Source organism: Mustela lutreola, chromosome 5, assembly GCF_030435805.1.
Source record: "Mustela lutreola isolate mMusLut2 chromosome 5, mMusLut2.pri, whole genome shotgun sequence".
In the NCBI taxonomy this organism is placed as follows: domain Eukaryota; kingdom Metazoa; phylum Chordata; class Mammalia; order Carnivora; family Mustelidae; genus Mustela; species Mustela lutreola.
The window spans coordinates 110,391,834-110,411,260 of record NC_081294.1 but is presented as its reverse complement, the minus strand read 5'-3'; the positions used below and the strand labels follow the sequence as shown (position 1 = coordinate 110,411,260).

The following is a 19,427-nucleotide window of genomic DNA, read 5'->3' as shown; positions in this document are numbered from 1 at the left end:
ATATTTTACAAGTCATCTACCTGAAAATACAGAATGGCATTTAAAGGCATATCTCCAGGTATTTAGTCATAGAGTATGCATTTTAATATAATTTTTTAAAAGAGTTTAAATTAAAGATAAAATTTTAGTAACATGCACTGTTGCCAAAAATTTAAATTTCTAACATGCTTATTAAGGTCATATAGTATCAGAAAAGTGAGAACAAACAGAATAAAATAGGAAAATAAAACTCTTGGGGCACATCTTTTTTCTTTAATCTTTCATCACAAAGACACTGGTTTCTGATTTAATATTTCTGAGATTTAGTACTATCCTTTAGAAATAAAACCTTAAAACTAATTTTAAATATCTCATTTCAAAATGTTAGAGGTACTTTATGATGGACATGCCACAGCATGACTGAAGGTTTACTTTCAGAATTAAGTTATAATGACGTGGAAGAAAGAATTTGATTGTTTAAAAGTTCCTTGCTGTAGCTCTGAACAGTGGCGTTCTAGTCTAACATCTATGACTTTAAGCTTGAAGAGTAAATAAATGATTCTCCCTCTTTGCCTTAGCAAAGCCAAGTGTTTAAAAAAATTTTTTTTTTTTTTACCCTCTTGCGGAGCACGAGATAGGAATAAAACTTGCTTTGACATAATTTTTGTTGCTGCTATTATTTTGTTTTTGTGTGCCAGTGGTACAGTATCTTAACTCCTCCATGGCAACACGCAATATTACTTTTAATCCGCCTTATGTCCTTGATCTCACTTCAAATAAAAGTTTAAAGGACTCAAGGAGGTAAAGGAGATGAAGTTGCATGACTAATTGTCCTGTCTCTTTCTGAGTACCCTCTCCTTTCAAATACTTGCTTTCAAGAATGTGTCCTACAATATATATATATTTTTTTTTCCTGTGGTTCTCTCTCTCTCTACCTTCTCTAGAAGAAGAAAGAGCCCTGTTTCATTTTGGTACCTGCAACTGATGGAATCAAACCCATGTACATTAAGCAATCATTCTAACGTAAAAACAGAGGAGAAAGCACTATTTCAAGCTATGGTCTGTATTCTGCAGTCTCTTCCACTGCAAGAGAAACCATTTATACTGGGTTTTGGTGGATAGCAGAAAAATTGGACCCACCTTAGTGATACTTCAAGAATCTGTCCTTGCCTTCTCTTTTCTTGCACAGTGCCCAGATTCTCCCCATTACTTCTCATCTGAAACGTGTGCTGCTTAACAAGACACGTGTCTTGTACTCGCTTGCCCCAGGCCTTCACCTTTTGGCCCCTATGAACAGATAAACTCAGGACCCTCTCTTCCAGCCCTAGAGCTAATAACTAAAGTGCAGACAGAACAGCAGAGCAGCCTCGTCTTAGCTGATTAGAGTGTGGCTGTTGACGAGTTTGCATTTCCTGAGAATCGGAGCAATTCACTTTGCAGGGTTCCATTTCTCGCGCAGCTTCGTGTCCCAAGAGTCACTTTTCAAAATCGCTTTTAACTTATTTTGTTGGCTATACGGAGAACTTCGGGGGCATCCTTAACGTGGGACTTCAGGGGCATCCTTAACACGGTTAATTGTAAAGGCACTGCTGGAACCAAGAGAATCTCAGACGCCAAGGTGCTTCCCTTAACCCTAGAGCCTCCGGCGTGTGCGGAGGAGGTACAGGCAATGTAGGAACTTTAGAGGTGGTGGCAGGTGCCAGGGTGTAGCTGCAGTTGTCTCCCTTTTCTCTTCCAGCAGAAGGAGCCACGAGAGAGAGAGAGAGAGAGAGAGAGAGGAAGAGTGAGGGAAGAGGGAGGAAAGAGGGGGAAGACTGGGGGAGGGAATAAGGGGGAGGGCGAGGAGGGGGGAGCGGGTGGCCACCGGGGGAGCGCGCCTGCGAAGCTCAGGCTCGCACGCACGCCGCCTCTGTTTGTACACAGTGCGCACCCGGCCGCCGGCTCGCTCCCCGCTAGCTCACGCTTCATTGTTCTCCCAAGTCAGAAGCCCCGCAGCTGCGGCGGCGAGAGCGCAGCAAGCCGAGCGCACCGTCTGCGGGTCCACAGGCGCGGGTGACCCGAAGCCGCCGCGGGAGCCCGCGCCCCGCCCCGCCCCGCCCGCCGCGCCTCAGCCGGGACCCACCCGCAGCGGAGGCTGAGCCCGGCGGCGGCTCCTCAGAGCTCGCCCACCTTCTTGCCGCCGGAGCGCTGGCAAAAGGGGAAGAAAGATTCCTCTCTTTGGCCACCACTCTTCCTCGGGTCCTCCAAGAATTTGTTTAAGGTAGTGCTGCGGCCCGAAGACATCTTTTTGAATTCTCGGGCAGGGGCGGGGTCTGCCGCTGCCCTGCGGTGCCACCTCAGCGACGCTGCCCTCTGGAACGAACCCTGACCAGCCGGGGTCACGTTCGGGAGACAGAACCATGAAGCGCTCGGCGGCCGCTTGGCTCTTGATCGGGCTCAGCCTCGGTGTCCCCCAGTTCTGCAAAGGTGAGGGCGACGGGGCCCGGGCCGCTAGGTGCGGGACAGGCTGGAGTCCCCTGGGAAATGCCGCGCAGGGGGCTGGAGGCGGTCCCCGGGGCGCACCTGGGGCGGTGAGCGCCGCGGGCGGTACGGAGGAGGCGATGCGCCCCGCTTGCCTCGGAAAAGTGCTCGCAAAGTCAGAGCGGAGTGCGTGGGGCTGAGCGGGGAAGAGGGTGAGGGGTACTGGGGTGAGATCGAGGAAAGACGGGGACCGAGGGCGGTGGGGGGAGGGAACGGCGCTCTGGGGAAGCAGAGATTCCTCGGCTCTCTCGGCCCGCCGGTCACTGCTCGAACCCCCGCTGGGCAATGCCGGTGATGCTAGCTACGGGCCACGGGCGGGGCTTCCGCGGGGGCCCGAGCTGGGAATTAAGCTTGCGGGCGTCATCTGCTTAAAACGGGAAGAGGCTGGAGAGCCGCATGGTCGTCTGTCCCCCGGGTACGGCTCTCCGATGTGGGCCGGAGCTGAGCGGTTTACAAATCCAAACCTGGCCCAGGGAGTTCTGGAGGTGGGCGAGGTGGAGACGGGTCTGACGAGTCCGTTCGGCGTTCTGCTGCCTTCCCCGGCAGGACTCGCTGCGCCGATTACAGAAAAACCCTAGGAACCCGCCTCTCCTCTAACCCCAGGGGCTCGGAGCTTGGCTCAGCACTCCCTCCGGGTGCAACCCTAACTCTTGGTAGTAGAGAATCTTGCAGTGGGAGACATCCTCGCTTCCCCGCCCAAGAGCAGAAAAGTTGTAAGAGCTGGTCTGGTTGTGTTTTCCGTGACTTGTGTGAAAGAAGCCAGCCTACAAAAAAAAAAAAAAAAAAAAAAAAAAAAAAAAGCAGGGCTTCAGGGAGTCTCCTGCGGAGTTGTATAGACGAATTTCTGGTCCTTTGCGGAGGGTGGCTTGTCAATACGAGCCCTTGTCCCGGCCACGTCACTGAGCGGGTCGGGGCTGAAGTTGGCGCTGATAAAGGGCAGGAGGAGCGACAGGGGGCCCAGGGGAGACCGCGCAAGAGGGACTTGAGCCCCTTCTGCGCTCACGGATAAGGACAGCCGCTTCTAAGGGGTCCGAGGGTAATAGAACCCTTAGCAGGCTGCTTCAAGTGGAGAACTGAGTGCACTACAGGGTTTTAAATGTGCCTCTTAAAAAGGATAGTTGAATTAAAAAGCGTTGACTCGAATCCATTTGAAATTCACACCGCATGAGTATTCTACACCATCCATGCCTGCATCCATCCATTTATTTGTTTCATGGGAAAACCGTGAGCTCTTGGGCAACTGTTTGTCCAAGAAGCTTGGTGTTCCTGGATGCCCTCACTGCCCTGCCAGTAGCGATCCATGGCGGTGCTCCGCCTCGGCCTCCCTGTCTCCCCCAGACTGTGGCTATTTTCCCCAGCGTGTAGGCGTGTGTGTAGGTGTGTGCCTTGCCAGCGTTTACAAAGTGCCCTTCTAGTTATCAGGCAGAGGCAGTCACTCCACTGAAGGTTAAGGAATGGTAATGGCTTTGTAGTTGCTCGGCTGAGTTCCCTAGCGATATGGAAAAGACAGGGCTCCCACCACTCTTATTTTTCCTTTCTCCTGTTTCCCGTCTGGATTCCTTCAGCCCTTCGTGCCTTAGCAGGAAGGGGAAGGGGAGAACTGCAGGCACTCCCTTCTCCTCCTCCCTTCCCCGCCTCCGTTCCCACCCCAAACACGAAAACACACATTCACCCACTCACACGCACCTACACCGTGCCACCGCAGCCACCATCTGTCCCCGAGCTGAGGTGGAGTGCGGCGGGGGTGGAGGAGGAGATAACGTGTCTAGCGTGTGTGGCCGCGCTCTCCTCGCTAGGTCTGGTTGCGGGAACCCTGGGGTGCGGTGAGTCTTGGCTCACTGCAGCCGGTAGCTCTGCCTCCTAAAGATACCCACGCCTAGGGCACAGCTTACTCCGCCAGACGAACCACGGTATTGCCGGGGCTCTCCATTCCCTCTCCCAAACAATAATCGGGCAGCGGCATACTCCATATTCTCCATATTCAAAAGGATTGCTCCTTCCCCCCCCCCCCCCCAGCCAGCCTGTGATTAGAGGGAAAGAGGGATTTAAGAAAGAAACGGATCATTTTCCATGAGCCCTTTCTGTTAAACTTGCACCTTTCTAATTTATTCTCCTTCAGCCCTGCAGAAGGCAGAGTGCAGCTTGTGTGACAGCTCCAAACAATTAAACTTTGAGTAAACTTACTGAAGCCAGTGTTAACACTGAGAATTTCCCTTGGCATTCCCCTGCCCCAGACATCGTTTATCTGATGTAGCCTTTTAGAAATTGGTGTTTCCCTGTGTGGGTTGCAGTTTACGTGTATTAATGATTGGGATATGGTAATTTCTTTTATTAGCCGTTTTTATCTTAAAATTAAACCAATGGATCAGTCAGATTGAATATTTTATTAACTCTTAAATTATTCATCGCTGTGGGTTGCTCTGAAAAATCCAATAACATGCATACAGTTGCAGCAAGCACGTGACATCTTATGCAATCTGTCCCTGTGCCTGCAGTTGGTGCCTGAAGTCTTTAAGCAAATGGCACTGTCTAAAAATGTCTAGACATGTCCTAAATACTATGAATCATTGGCATTTGAATTTCCTTTTTTTAATCAATGGTGTTTTTTAGTTATTCTACGTGAGAATAAATTAGTACCTGAACAGTCTCACTCAAGATAATAACAGGATGCTTCTATAATTAGTATAGCAATATCTACAGTGAATAACAGGTTTTTGTGTTTTTAAAAATTTATTACACATTAGTGTCTTCATTACTTAATTTACATGACCGTGAATTCTGTACTTTAAAAATAAGTGCTAATTCAGATGCCAAATGAAGCACCTAAAAATAATTTTAGGTGAACTAAAAATAATAAAGTGAAGATAAAGTATGGTGCTTTGACAGTTTGACACTAATGAAACATCTTGGCCATCCCAAACACTGTGGTGATACAGCACACTTTGCCCTCTCTGTTCCTGAAAAGGTTTTGCTTATTCTTGAACTATTTCTTTAGAACTGAGATTTATTTTGTTTTAAATATGGATATGGTTTTGGGAAAACATTTATAATAATAAAAATTATGGTTAAAAGATTGAAATGCTACATTCTTCCTTCTATGGTCTTGAAGTTACAAAGATCTTCAAAAGTAGGGAAAAGTATTTCACTTCAATACTCTAAATTAAAACTCTCTTGTATTTTTCTCAAGTATCTTAAGATCAGTGTTCATACATGTACTCAGGATCTAAGGTATTTTTTGTAAGAATTTTAATAAAGTTTGCTTTTATTGCCAGATACGTGTGATTTTTCCTTCTCACAAAATTATAGCAATGTAAAGCAGAAGGATAAAATATACAATACTAATATAAAATAGCTTAGTTACTCAAAACCATTGCAAAATATAAGTTTGACAGTTCCTAGGGTCTAAATTAGTAGTCTGTACTCTTAATTTTACTGATACTAAGATAAAAATTTCAAATAGGTCATTTGTTTTCAAAACTTTTAATTTTTTTAAGGGTTTTACATAATGGGATGGACTGTATATCTTATCATTTGTGCACAATTAAAAAAAAAAAAAACCCTGCCTGATCTGAGAGTTTCATAAAGTGTAAGAAAATAATTCTGGTATTTGTAATATACTGAGTACACTTGCAGGTGCAATAGCTCTGAGTATGATACATGATGTAGTAGGTTCATCATATTCTTGCCAAAACAAACAAACAAAAATCCCATAAAACAATGGAGACTTTAGAACTCAGTTCAAGACAGAGTAAATCATTATGAGTAGGTACTGAAAAACAAACAGCAAATTTTGTAAATACGCAATTAATGATATGACTTCTCATAGCTAATCAATTTACTTTTTACACAGTTGAGTATATTTCCTAAGTAGTTTATAAACTGAGATTATTACGAAAAAAAAAATAGTAGAAAATGAGAACCGAGCCATTCCTATTATTCAATTCTCTCTCTCTCTCTCTCTTTTTTAAAGATTTTATTTATTTATTTGAACAGAGAAAGAGAAATCACAAGTAGGCAGAGAGGCAGACAGAGAGAGAGGGGGAAGCCAGCTCCTTGCTGTTCAGAAAGCCCAGTGGTTGCGGGGGTGGTGTTGGAGGCTGGATCCCAGGACCCTGAGATCATTACCTGAGCTGAAGGCAGAGGCTTAACCCACTGAGCCACCCAGCCGCTCCTATTATTCAATTCTTGTCTGTGTTGTAGGGAAGATCTCTGGCATGTTTTTTGTTTGTTTAATCATAGCACATGGTATGATTGTAATATCTTTTGGTTAATTAAAACAAACATGTGTTTATATACAAAGAGTCAAATGATTGCCCATGTGAAGTAGAATGAGTATTGGAATTTTTCTCATGGTTATCTGATAATGTTAGAAATTAAGTACTATACATAGTTAAACTGAATAAATTACTACTTAGTTGTCACTGGAGAAACCTTTAAAAAGTCTTTGATTTGAAGAAGTTTTTGAAGGGAAAACCCAACAAGGATCAACTGTGCCCTTGCCAGCAGGTGTCAGGATTATCAATGGAGATCTTTTAAAGAAAAGTTGGAAAAAATAAAAAGTAAACTAGTAAAGGTGAATCTGCAAATCCATGGAAAGTGACTTTCTGCTCTGTATGAAACTGATGTTGTTAGTTAGTTTTCAGTGCTCCCCGGAGATGGAGAGGGACGGTGAATTGTAAGAACCTACTGCTTTTACCATAATTTTTTAACTTGGAAACAGAGTTACTCTAACTGCCACAAACAAGCACATGTCTAGGTTGAGCCATTATTTTTCAGGGGTCTCTTGAGAACCATCCAAGGAAATGCACATAGAGCTATGAGGTACTTGCTGTGAAGCAATTATTGCTGAAATGTTTAGCATACTCTTAAGCATACACTCCATACCAACTCTTAAGTTTTATAAGTAGAAAATTCTGTTAGATTGATTTGCATGCATCTAAGTTCGATTGCACATTTGTACACATCTATAGTACTGATGAGAGATCACTAGTTATCATTTTCTATCCACAATAGTAAAATGTATGTTTCCTGGAGCTTTCAAGTATCTAACTAGCATAAGTCATGTGGCCAAAAGAGACCAAATGATACAATAAAGTTTTGTCAGTATCCATTTTAAGCAGTTATTAATCCTTATAATGGGCCTATTGCATATCAATAGCTTTTAGTAACTTGACATCATTTATTTATTTTTAATTGATCCTTAACTGATAATCATTCCTTTCAGATTAGTTCTAGCATCTGCTGATACAGCCCTTCAAACTGGGTTACAGATTCGCCACTGCACCATTTCTTACACAGTTGCTGACATCATGCCAAACAGTCTGTCTCCAGTTGCCATCCTTTCTGAGTCACTCCTCCTAAAATAAAAATTCTTTTCATTTCTCTCAATTTTCATCTTTCTCCTCTTCTCTTCCTGCCTCCCCAACATTTCTTTGCTGAATAGCACCTAGGGCACCTAATCCACTATAAAATTGTGTCATCATTATGACAAGGTTGCAAATCTCCAAAACATTGTGGAATTGGCCATTTACTTTTTGTGTGTGAAGAAAAAAACTTGATAATGTGAAGCCTCTATTACTAAATCCTGAGGTTTAAAACAGAAATGGAAATAAGTTAAGATCGTAGTTATGGAGCACCTTGAGATTTCCCATCTTGATTTGATAACAGTGTCCTGCCTGAAACTATCATCTGAGCAATGATTTACATCCATCGTACCTGTAGAAAACTTTCTTGATTTGTCTGTAACACATAGCTGAGAAACTAGAAGAAAACATCAAAAACTCATGACCACCTACAGTAGATATTGCATTAATTCTTAAATCATATAGAAAAGTCCATGTCTCTCGGTTTTTAAGTTCTTGGGCTTTCTATAAACTGGATCCAGAAATGAAAGTCACCTGAGGTAATAGGTCAATCTTAATCAGGGCAAAAAAACCATAGCAGCTCTTAGACTGAAACGGGACTTAAAAATCTATGCAAAAGCAGCGATCCCTTACAGTATGAAAACCAGAGACATTTATGGAGGGGGAGAGACTAAGTATAAAGGCCAAAAGGCATTCATGTGAGAAAGAATACTATAATAATTGGTGCCAATATTGGCCTTGCATCCTAGACAAAGATTCACTACAATATGTTCAGCATTTGAGGGTACAAAGGCAGTAAAATGCATACATTATTGAAGAGATTTTGTCAAAAATGTTGAAGCTTGTAAAACCTGCTTAATGGTGGAAAAGACAGATATCCGAAGAATTTACTTGTTTAATATGCTATTTTCCCATCATTCCAGAAACTATGCTATTATATATTTTCCAGTGATTCTTTTTCCCCTAAAATAATGAATGAAAGTGTTAGGAAATACAGGACTCAATTTTGTATAAAAGAATACAGATAAGATACCCTGCAATTATTTGGTTATATTTTAGAGGAAAAATATGTTGCTATTTTGTTCTTTAAAATATGCATTATTATAGTGATAGTAACTGTGTAGGATTTGTTCAGCAAGAGATTTAATAGTGCATGAAGCAGAATGGAGGATTTAAGTACAAGAATTGAAGTGAAGGCTTTTTCCAAGTACTAAAGTACTTTGGAATGTGATTGTTACTATGGAGAAAGAAGATTTGAGTCTATATCTTAGCTTTACTTTTTCCCTTTTCTAAAGCAGATATGGATCAGACTGATTAAGGATAATTTAATATAGTATAACAGTCCATAAATGGGAAGGCAAGGGTTTTAATCTCATGCTAGATGACACTGTTGATTTGAAACTAATCTATCAATGAGGTTAGGCCATCATGTATTCTTTAAGGTTTATGCTTGCTGTTTGATAAAGTTTCTAATTTGGGGAATGCAGAACAATCCTCTTGAGGCTTTTCTTGCTGTACTGAGGCCAGGATGACCATGTACATTTTACTGATGCCAAAGAGTATATGAAGACAACCATAGTAAAATGGGTTCATGACTCTTGAACAGAAAAGAGTAGAAGAGTCCAATGAGAACACTGGAGAATATTTTTATTTGAAATAAGTTGATGACTCCCTCCCAGTAATGTCTGCCACCTCTAGGCATCAATCTTCATCCATGCTCATATCTTTCATGCCCTTCTCCCCTCATTTTTCTCTTCAAATACTAATTGAACTCTCATTTTGCTTTGTTTATTCATCTTTTTTCCCTTGGAAGAGTTTAATTTTGTGAACACTAACTTTTGAAATATCAGCTATGGACAAACAATAAGCAAATTACCTTCCAAAATGTTTTAGTATTTATACTGCAAGTTCTTGTGTCACATTTTGGGGCTTCCTATAGAGACAGGGCTTATAAGGGTGCTAGGCAAAACAAACAATCCAACTAAACAACAACAAAACCCCAAATAGACCATCAGTGTACATTCAAATGAATGGAGCTATGCTGCCTCATCAGTATTCCTCAAGAAGGAGCCACACATTTTAAACAGCAATTTGTCTTTTACAGAAAGAGTAAGTCAAAAGTAATTTCATGGGTGCCTGGGTGGCTCAGTGGGTTAAGGATCTGCCTTAGGCTCAGGTCATGATTCCAGGGTCCAAAGATCAAGCCCCACATGGGCTCTCTCCTCAGTGGGGAGTCTGCTTCTACCTCAACCTCTTTCTCTGTCAAATAAACGAAATAAACTCTTTTAAAAAGTTTCAGAGACTTTAAAAGCTTTGTTTCTTATTTAACTGTTTTTGTTTTGTTTTGTTTGTTTTTACAATCTGTGTTGTAGAATGAGCATACTTTGAAAATAGTTACCAATGCTCCTGCAAAAGTGTTGTTAAAAATATAATATTAATATAATATAAAATATAATATAGGCATGATGTAAAGTGCTTTCTATGGTTGTTTTGCTTCAGTTAAAAGAAGAACTACCTCTAAGTGATAGACTTCATACTTAAATACAGGGTTCTGATTGATTTCCAACTGACTATAATTTTGACCCAGAAGCAGTAATTTTTCAGGAATCAGTTTGTTTTTTCCTTTCTTCTCTTTACTTGGGGACTGACACCAGTCACTTTAAGCATCTTGTTAGACAAGTTAACAAGGGCATTCACTTTGATTTCTCTCAAATACAGTTAAGAGGTATAGTATTTATTGAGTTCGTGCAATGTGTTCCGCTGTTCTAAGTACCACTGTTATTCTTCTATGTCTGTGGAGCCCCAGGTACTGTTGTTATTTACACATGAATAAGAAGACAGAAATAGAGGTTAAATAATTTCCCAAGATCACACAGTTACCAAGTAGCTTGTTAGAATTAGAATCCAGGTTAAATCTCGAGCCTGCTTTCTTAACTATTAAAGCATGCTGTGTCAATGAGTGACACAGCCTGTGTGTCCTGGGGATAGTTTGTTAGATGATCTTCTTATTTATGAAACACACACTTCATATCTCTTACTATTTAACTGGTAGATATTTTGGAAAGGGTAAATTTATTTCTTCTCTTGGGACAATATTTTTAAATTTTTCTAATTTTAATTTCTAATTTTCAATGGTAAAATTTCACATTCAGAAATAAAAGTTGGTGTATGCTCTCTTTGGTTAGAAAGAGTTAATGCATCACCCAAAAGAACAGCAAAGATAGGGAAAAGAAGAGGAGCAATTGGGAAATGATTCAAAACTCATTTTCTTCACAGTTTTGTCATTCAGTTTATTGCAACATGATTTTTATACTTTTTTTTCCCCTTTGGTTTTCCAGGATTCTACTGCTCCTCTGCATTGTTTCATTGTTACTCAATATAATGTGTGAGAGCATGCTCTCTTTGTAATTTTCAGATATATAATATAGGACGAAGTGATTTTAAAGGTTAACAAGGTTTTTATTTCTGTTAGCTTAATGAAGGTATTTAATTTGCATTACATCCTACCTTCATTTAATTTTATTTCTATGTAAACCCATTAAGAAATTTTAGCCAAACAAAAGCACCCAATGGTCTCAAACCACATAATCTAGAAAATTATATTTTCTGGTTTATATTAACAATTATTTAACCAAATGATGGTTTATTTTTTTTTAACTAGTATTGGGTAATTTTCAACATTCTACAAAATTATGAAAGTTATACCATCTAATATGAGATCACCTTATTAATAACACTGTACATCCGTACAATGCTTAATACTATAAATAGACCTCTGCATTATTATATTTATTCCCCTAGAGTAATAATAATGAAACAATAGGGAAATTTTCTTAGGCATTTCCCATTTCTATTCTGTGGACCATAAGCAGAGAACGCATTCTAAATTTCTTTTATCAATTAAGGAACCTGAGGTTCAGAAAGTCACATGGTCTGTAGTTCAAACAACCAAAGAGTTTGAACTTGACTCCACACATTGTAGTTCCAACATACTTTTTCCTCTTTTCTGCTATACCACTTTACTTGTGGTAATTATATTTATACTTTTTTCTCAGTTCTTGGACTCATAAGATGAGAAGGGGGAGTTGGTATCTGATTGCTTTTTCAAAAAAGATTCCAAACTGCCTCTCATTTCCATAAGAACACTTTCTTGCCATCAGCCTGTAACACCTCCTTTCTTCTTGGAAGTCTGTTATTTACCAATCATAATGACATCCTAAACTTTTCAATGGCTTCAGAACTTTCTTCTCTCACATTTATCCACTTAAAAATCTTTCATGTGTGAGCTTGTGACCCTTTTGACATTCTGGTATTGAACTTCTTGGAAGTTCCCAACACTCATGATTCCTACCTCCATTTTTAGGAACCTATTGGTAATGCTGTTCAGTAGACCTTATCATCACATGATTTGCTCATCAAACAGTACTTTACATTTCTCAGACTTTCTCTTACCAGAGTTATCATCTTTCTTCCTCTCTGTGCCTTTCCTTCCCACAAACTCACTCTTGCCACTGCTCTAATTTTTAGTCCTACTTACCTCTCTTCTTTCTCAACCTAGTCTTTGCGGTTTTCCATTTTCAGGGGTTTTCAACTACTTATGAATTTCTCAGCCCAGATGCTTTATACCATTTTTGCTTCATTAGTCCCAAACTAAGGTAATTTTCAAAGTCCCATTCCTATCCCTGCAACCAAGAAAATCGGAGTGCTGTCAGAAAGGTAGTTTGGCTGCACTGGAAGTCCTGGTGGAGCTGAAAGGTTGAATTGGGGGTCCTAAAAGGAATGAGCAAGAAAGATAGAAAGTGATTTTATGAGAGGTATTATGGGGCACTGCAGAAATTATATGGAAATTATAGCTATTGATAATTGTAAATTTTGGAGCATAACCATAGGACTTATGGTGAAGGATGATAGAAGACAAGATCATTAAAAGAACAGAGGCAAAGAATGTTGTAAAAATCATTTATTTATATGAGTATTGAAATCCTGAAAACTTAGACAAGAAGAAATGTTGGAGAGAATGACCATGAACCAGTAACAGAAATCTTCAAGGAATGAGGGCCTATAGTGCAGAGATCAGGAGATAACAACAGTAAGGGGATAGTATTGGAGAATAGAGATGTATTACATGAAATTAAAACTAGGTGGGGGTTGTTTTTTGTTTTTGAGAAGGAGAAAGAATGTCCAGGAAGTTGCTTTGAAGAGTAGGAAAGACTAATGCTGTATCTCAGGTCCAGCAGCTTTGAAAGAGAAAAGAGTATCCAGCTAAGAGGACAGTGACTCAGAGGACAGCTGATTCATTTTAGGGCAGGAAGACTGGTAGCAATTGCCTAGTCTCGAGCCTCATACTCTTAGATAGTCCTCATCCTACAGCTTTTGACATGTTGAGCTCATTATAATAATTGATATATCTCACTAGGAGCAGTGCTTTTAAGCACATAAAATATGTTTTCATATGTAACAGCTCTTTTAAACCTCACAGCCATCTAGGGAGGTTATCATTATCCTCATTGGCAGATGAAGATATAGATGAGAAGAGGTAGGTGGTCAGTACTCAAGCCTTACATCCAAATCCAGGACTCACTTCACTACAGCACAATTATAGAGAAAAGCCCAAATCCAAGGAAAGATCCTTTCTAAATTTAAAGCACATCTGTGGAGTAGGAAGATTTTGCAGTTGTGCCCTGACCTACTTCATCCTATTCAGATGGGCCTCTATGTATTTTGAGGTCAGCATAGTTTAGGTTACTGGGGATGTCTGTCTGCTTGGTGGTCTTAATCCTTGCGCAACTTGGATCATTTGTCCAAATGGTTCTAATTGGAAAACAACGTTATTACTTGGAGAATATTTCTTTTGTCTTTTAAACATACTTAAAATTGTGCAACCTTGTACAGAAAGAATTCTTTTTCCTCAAATTTGCATGTTTCAAATATTTGCAAACCATAATGTTTCTTCTTTAGTTTCTGACATGCTAAAGTTGTACATATTTCTTTCTTTAATCTGTCCTTGTAAGCCATTCTTCTCATCATTTTAGTAGTTTCATTTGGAATCTGTTCAAGTAGCCTACATATTTATTCAACAGGCTTGCCAAAACCCCAACAGAGAATTCCTGGGATATGCATTCCTAAAATAATGCCACACACGTATTAGTCTGTCCTTTTTAATTTTGCAAATACATTCTTAATTTTATTATTTTTTATTATTTATTTTCACAAACACATTCTTAATTTTAGTCTATTATTTTGCTAGTTATTTTTCTTACGAGACCACTTTTCCAAATAATACTTAAGTATGCCATTATTTTTTTTCTTAATTTTGTTCTGCTTTTGCCCTCACTGGAATTTTACTTTTTTATTTCATTTTGTATTTAGTATTCTTATTACTATTATATGGTATAATCTCTGCCCATAGAATCACAGAATAACATTACTTAATTTCCTACAAATTATTTATTATGTTCTTGCTATTTTTGTATCAGGTACATATCTGTTAAATTATAATACAAATTCCCATCCTTAACTTTTGTTTTTTTCATATTTATTTCCTTTGGGGTCTGTAAAATATTCATTATCTTCTTAAAGCTACCATCTATCTTTATTTCTGTATTTTTTCTGTTTATGTATTTATTTCTAGCTGTCTCCTTCTAAATGAAGGACACATTTTCTGCTCCCATCTCATCCCACAGTTTAAACTGCACAACTTCAGATAATCTCTCTGATCACCTTCGCCATGTTACCAATGTTCCAGCACACACACATTTACACACAGTATACCCCTGTCATTCTCTATCACTAATTTTAAAAATTATAGCACTTTTCAAAAATCATAGTGATAAAATTACTTATTAGCTTATTTATTTCATTTCTTGTTCCCAAATGTATTGTAAACTCCATGTAGGCAGGAAAAACATACTTTGTTCCCTAATGTGTATATCCAGCTCTAGACACAGTGCCTCAGATATAGTAGGCACACAGTGTTTGTTGGCTGAATTTATGCATGCATGGATGCATAAATGAGTTAAAAACAACTCTGTTGGTGTATAAATCTCTCTCTCGTTAAAAAAAAAAAAAAAAATGTGTTCCTTAGATAGACCCATTAGCTCATTTAATAAATTCTTATCTGCTTGAAGCACTGATGCATTGACCTGTGATTTATGTCACAAGTGATACACTTTGAGAAAGCAATAAATACGTTAGTAGTGGCAAACTCTGAGAGCAGACTAAATAAATGACCTACTTGTTTCCATAGCTGTCTAATTTATAAACACTTTAAGAGCAAGATTTGGGTTTTACCTTAAATTATCAAATTGCAATAAAATAGTTGTAATTGTATATGGACGATCAACAGTAAGCTTTAGTTTGTCATTTTATTACAAAGGGTTGACAAGAAAAGTATGTGCAACAAAATCAAAGCACTTGGTGGTGGTTTTAATTGTCAGGTAGAGGAGCTGCAGGTAGCGTTTTGATCTGCTAATTGTCCCAGTGCCTGGGGAATCCTTCCCCTAAGCTCCACTAGCAATAACTTTCCTTCAGCCATAACTTCTTTCCCTCCTCCTGCCATGCAGTCACACCTGCTAAACCCAGATGTACTCGGCAGAGGGGAAAAGACAGCGCCGGGGAGCTGTGTCTACCCAGGAGCCTGGAGTCTCAGAAACAGCTCAGTTTAAAGGTTTTTTTGTGTAATGACAATCTTTATGTCACCGCTAACTGCTGTTTAATCCCCTTTGGCAACTATACTTCTACCTTTCTTAAATGCCTGAATGGTTCTACAACTATTTGTGTGCTTGTGACCTCAGTAATTTTGGTTTCTACTGTGAGTCAGAAAGCTCCGAAAACGTGTCTTTCTGAAGAAGGTATTAGATGTCAAAGGAGTGTGTAGAATAAACATTGTAAAATCTAATGCTTTGCTCTCTTTTATGTGATAAGAGAACAGTTGGCAGGTTTTTTTGATGGGCAATTAATTCCTCATCCCTACTTTAAAGTTTTAATTATTTTTGAACTTATATGTATACATATGTTGAAGAAAAGCTATAATGGAATCACTTGGTCTCTTTATTTAGAGACTTAGTAATATTTTTAACCATAAAATTGATCATGCCACATAGTCTTATAAGTTATATATTCAACAGTTTTTATGGAGCAGAGATAGGGCAAAGAGCTGTTCTGGGTGATGGAATTACAAGAGTGAACAAAACAGATGACAGTCCTTGCTCTCATACAACTTAAATTCTAATGAGTCAAATGAAGGGAATCAAAGAATAAATGAAGGAGACTGTCTAGCAGGTTAAAAGTAGGTGGTAGGGATTCAGGAATGGATTTCACTTTTATGTAGGATGCTCAGGTCAAGCCTCATTTCAAAAGCATTAACTGAGATATACTACAAGCATGTTGCCTCAAGTTTTATTTGCCTCTGTATTTACTATGCTTTATGTAACAGTTAAATTTATTTTGTAAAATATATCCATATTTTCCTTTATGACTTCTGCTACTGGCATCATATTTAAGTGCATAAGAATTGCCTTTGCTTCTTCTACCAAATGATGAGCTTTATGTCCCAACACAACTTACAAAAATTGTTAGAAAATGAAGCACACATTATATACTAGATTCTATGATAATTTGTGTCAGTTTAGAGACTTACTGGGCTGCTTCCCTATTAGTGGGACAGTATTTTCAATTACCAAATTAATTATGAATTATGAATTTTAGTTAGTAGTAATTGTGCATAATTAGAAATATATCAAAATATGGTTTACTAATATTTTACTTGGGATGTTGGCATTTGTTTTTATAAATGATAATTTGAGCAATTTTTATCAAGCTTGGTACTAGGGAAAGGCTATAATTGTAGAATTAATTGGGAAGTTTCTCTTCCTTGGAGCATTTTAAGTACAAGAGTTTGCTGTTTCTTAAAGTTTTCAAATAACTCGTCTACCAAGCAGTCTGATCTGTTTGTTGAATACCTTTTTTATTTTTTTAGGGGAAGGTAGGGTGGGGAAGAGGGAGAGAGAGAATCTTAACCAGGCTCCATGCTCAGCGAGAGCCCAATGCAGGGCTCAATCTTATAACCCTGAGATGATGACCTTAGCCAAAATCAAGAGTTGGGTACTTTAACTGACTAAGCCAGCTAGACATCCCTGTTTGTTGGGTACTTTTGTGAATACTATTTCTGGGTCTTCCATAATGAATGGAGCACTTACTTGTTATCCCTTTTCCATTTTTGACAATTTATCATTTCTGACACAATAGTACAACTCTAAGAATAGTTTCTAATTTATTAGCATATATATATATAATATTAAAATGTTTGTGAAGTAATTTATGAAAAACAAAGCATAGTAATGTGTATACAATGTGATAATTACAAAGTAAAAAAAATAAACATTAAACAAAATAAATCTTCCAGGCTCAGGAGTCAGGATTTTTAACATCAACAGTTGACTAACCTTGGTTTTCAAAAAATAAATAAATAAAATGGAGCCACTAATAATAGAGCCTGACTGCTAAAGTTAATGTGAGAATGTAATACAAGTGCTTAGAACAAGGTCTTTGGTCCATGATGTCTCCATAATGATGATCATGATGACAATGACGTCAATGACGATGATGGTGTCCTACCTCCCGTTTTGTAGCACAGTGCTTGGCTCAAATTATGATGAAAAGTAATGGATAAGTGAATCTAGTGCCAGTCAATTTTCTTTTTCAATTATTATTCTATGTTTTACTTTTATCAAGAAGACTTCAATCTTTGAGCTGAGATACAATTTGCAGATATACTAATATAATGTGATAAGAGAATGTAATCAGATTGGGAGTTGGAGCCTGGATAAACCATTTACTAATTCTGAAGCCTTTTATAGTTTACATCCCTAACCTATTCCTAATCTATAGGGTATGGATAAAGCAGAAGCAATCTAATAGGGTCATTGGAATGGTTGAGAGATATAACTCATATAGTATGTTTATAGATCCTGGAAGGATAAAAACTCTCAATAAATATTGGGTATTTTTTATTTTCTTAGTTGTGATTGTGGCTATTATTGTAAAGGGGACAGTTACCCTGGGCAGCCTGGGGTCTCAAAGAAGAATGGTCTAAGGAAAGGATGGGAACCTGGACCGATTTGACAAACTGGCCAGTCAACAGAGCTTAGCAATTTTTCAGTTTATGTTAAATATATTCTGGTTATGTTTCTGGTTTTAAATAATTGATTTTGGGAGCACATTACTGTTCTTAGTCTGTTATGGCTACTATAACAAAAATACCATAGACTCGGTGGATTAAAAAAAAAACAAATTAATATCTCACAGTACTGGAGGATGGGAAGTCCAAAGGCAGTGTGTAGCAGATTCCATGTCTGGTGAGAACCTTCCTCCCGGGCCATAGGCAGCCACCTTTTCATTGTGTCCTTACATGCTCTACAGGGTCAGGGAGGGGGCTCTGAGGCTTTTTTTTCAGTGAAGGCACTAATCTTATTCATGAGGTCTCTACCCTTATGCCTTAATCACCTCCAAAGGGCCCACCGCCAAATACCATCACATTGGGGATTAGATTTCAATATATGGATTTGGGGTGATATAAATAGTCTATAGTATTGTCTGCAATAGACAATCCTTCAATGTCACCTGACCCACCAGGAGGTCTTTGCTTCCTTTATATTCTTCCTACCTTGTGGCACTTACTCTCTACTATGAATATAGACTCTAGGTTGTGTCCTGATTTATAACCTATAATAGAAACTTCTAAAATATTTTAGGTTATTTTTATTTCACATTTTACTCTAGAGGTCTCAATTGTAAATATGGTATATAAGGCAGTTGACAGCATGAAAGTTTTTTGTAATCTGCTTACTCATGACTCATGGTCTCCTTGGTCAGTACTCAGTATTCAGAAAATGCCTCACTATGTCTTGCCTTTCAGCAGTTCAAGTTTATTTTAATATTTTATGTCAAAAATGGATAAAAATTAAGTTTATGTTGGCCTAAAGGTTTTGAATAAAAGAATTCTATTTTCATTTTAAAGAATTGACTTTTACTGCTACCCCCCACTTCAGGGGAAAAGAAAACTTTCCTTTAAGATATTTAGGTTAAATGTAAGATATAGCTATACAAGCATATTTTAAAAATTAATAAAAAAAAAAAAGCTATGTGTTTTCCTACAGAATGAATCAGGTGGTTCAGATAAATTAAGAAATAGACGTTAGTGATTCAGGATAGAGGACTGTTAAGTCAGTTTGTACCGATATCTAAAATAACATTTATGACTAAGATGAGCTGATTGCCAAAGCAAGCAGGATTCCACATGAAATGTACATGGTTAAAACTTGAAATTTATTGAGGAAATACATTATGTATGGATTATTCCCAAATCAAGTCACAATTTAAAACATTCTTTTGAATATTATATGAGTGTCTTCATAAAGGAAGAATTACAATGTGCGAATTCAGGATTGTCTCCCTATTTTAAGGTCAGGTGATTAGCAATCTTAATTGTAAATACTAAGTCCCTTTTGCCATATAAATCTAACATATTTAATGGGCAAAATACCAGAGGGTGAACGTCATAGATCC

At 38.6% G+C, this 19,427-nt stretch overlaps 1 protein-coding gene across 2 annotated transcripts in view; it reads left to right on the top strand.

The window, feature by feature from the left end:
- Positions 1 to 1,868: 1,868 nt before the first annotated feature.
- EDIL3 (EGF like repeats and discoidin domains 3) overlaps positions 1,869 to 19,427 on the top strand; it is a 423,319-nt gene continuing 405,760 nt past the window's right edge. The window contains exon 1 of one of the 2 annotated variants that reach the window (XM_059175418.1): positions 1,869 to 2,445. In XM_059175418.1, the coding sequence (XP_059031401.1) occupies positions 2,379 to 2,445 (67 nt within the window). In that variant the 5' untranslated portion in view covers positions 1,869 to 2,378. The remainder of the gene's footprint in view (positions 2,446 to 19,427) is intronic. The other variant, XM_059175417.1, reaches the window with a different exon arrangement.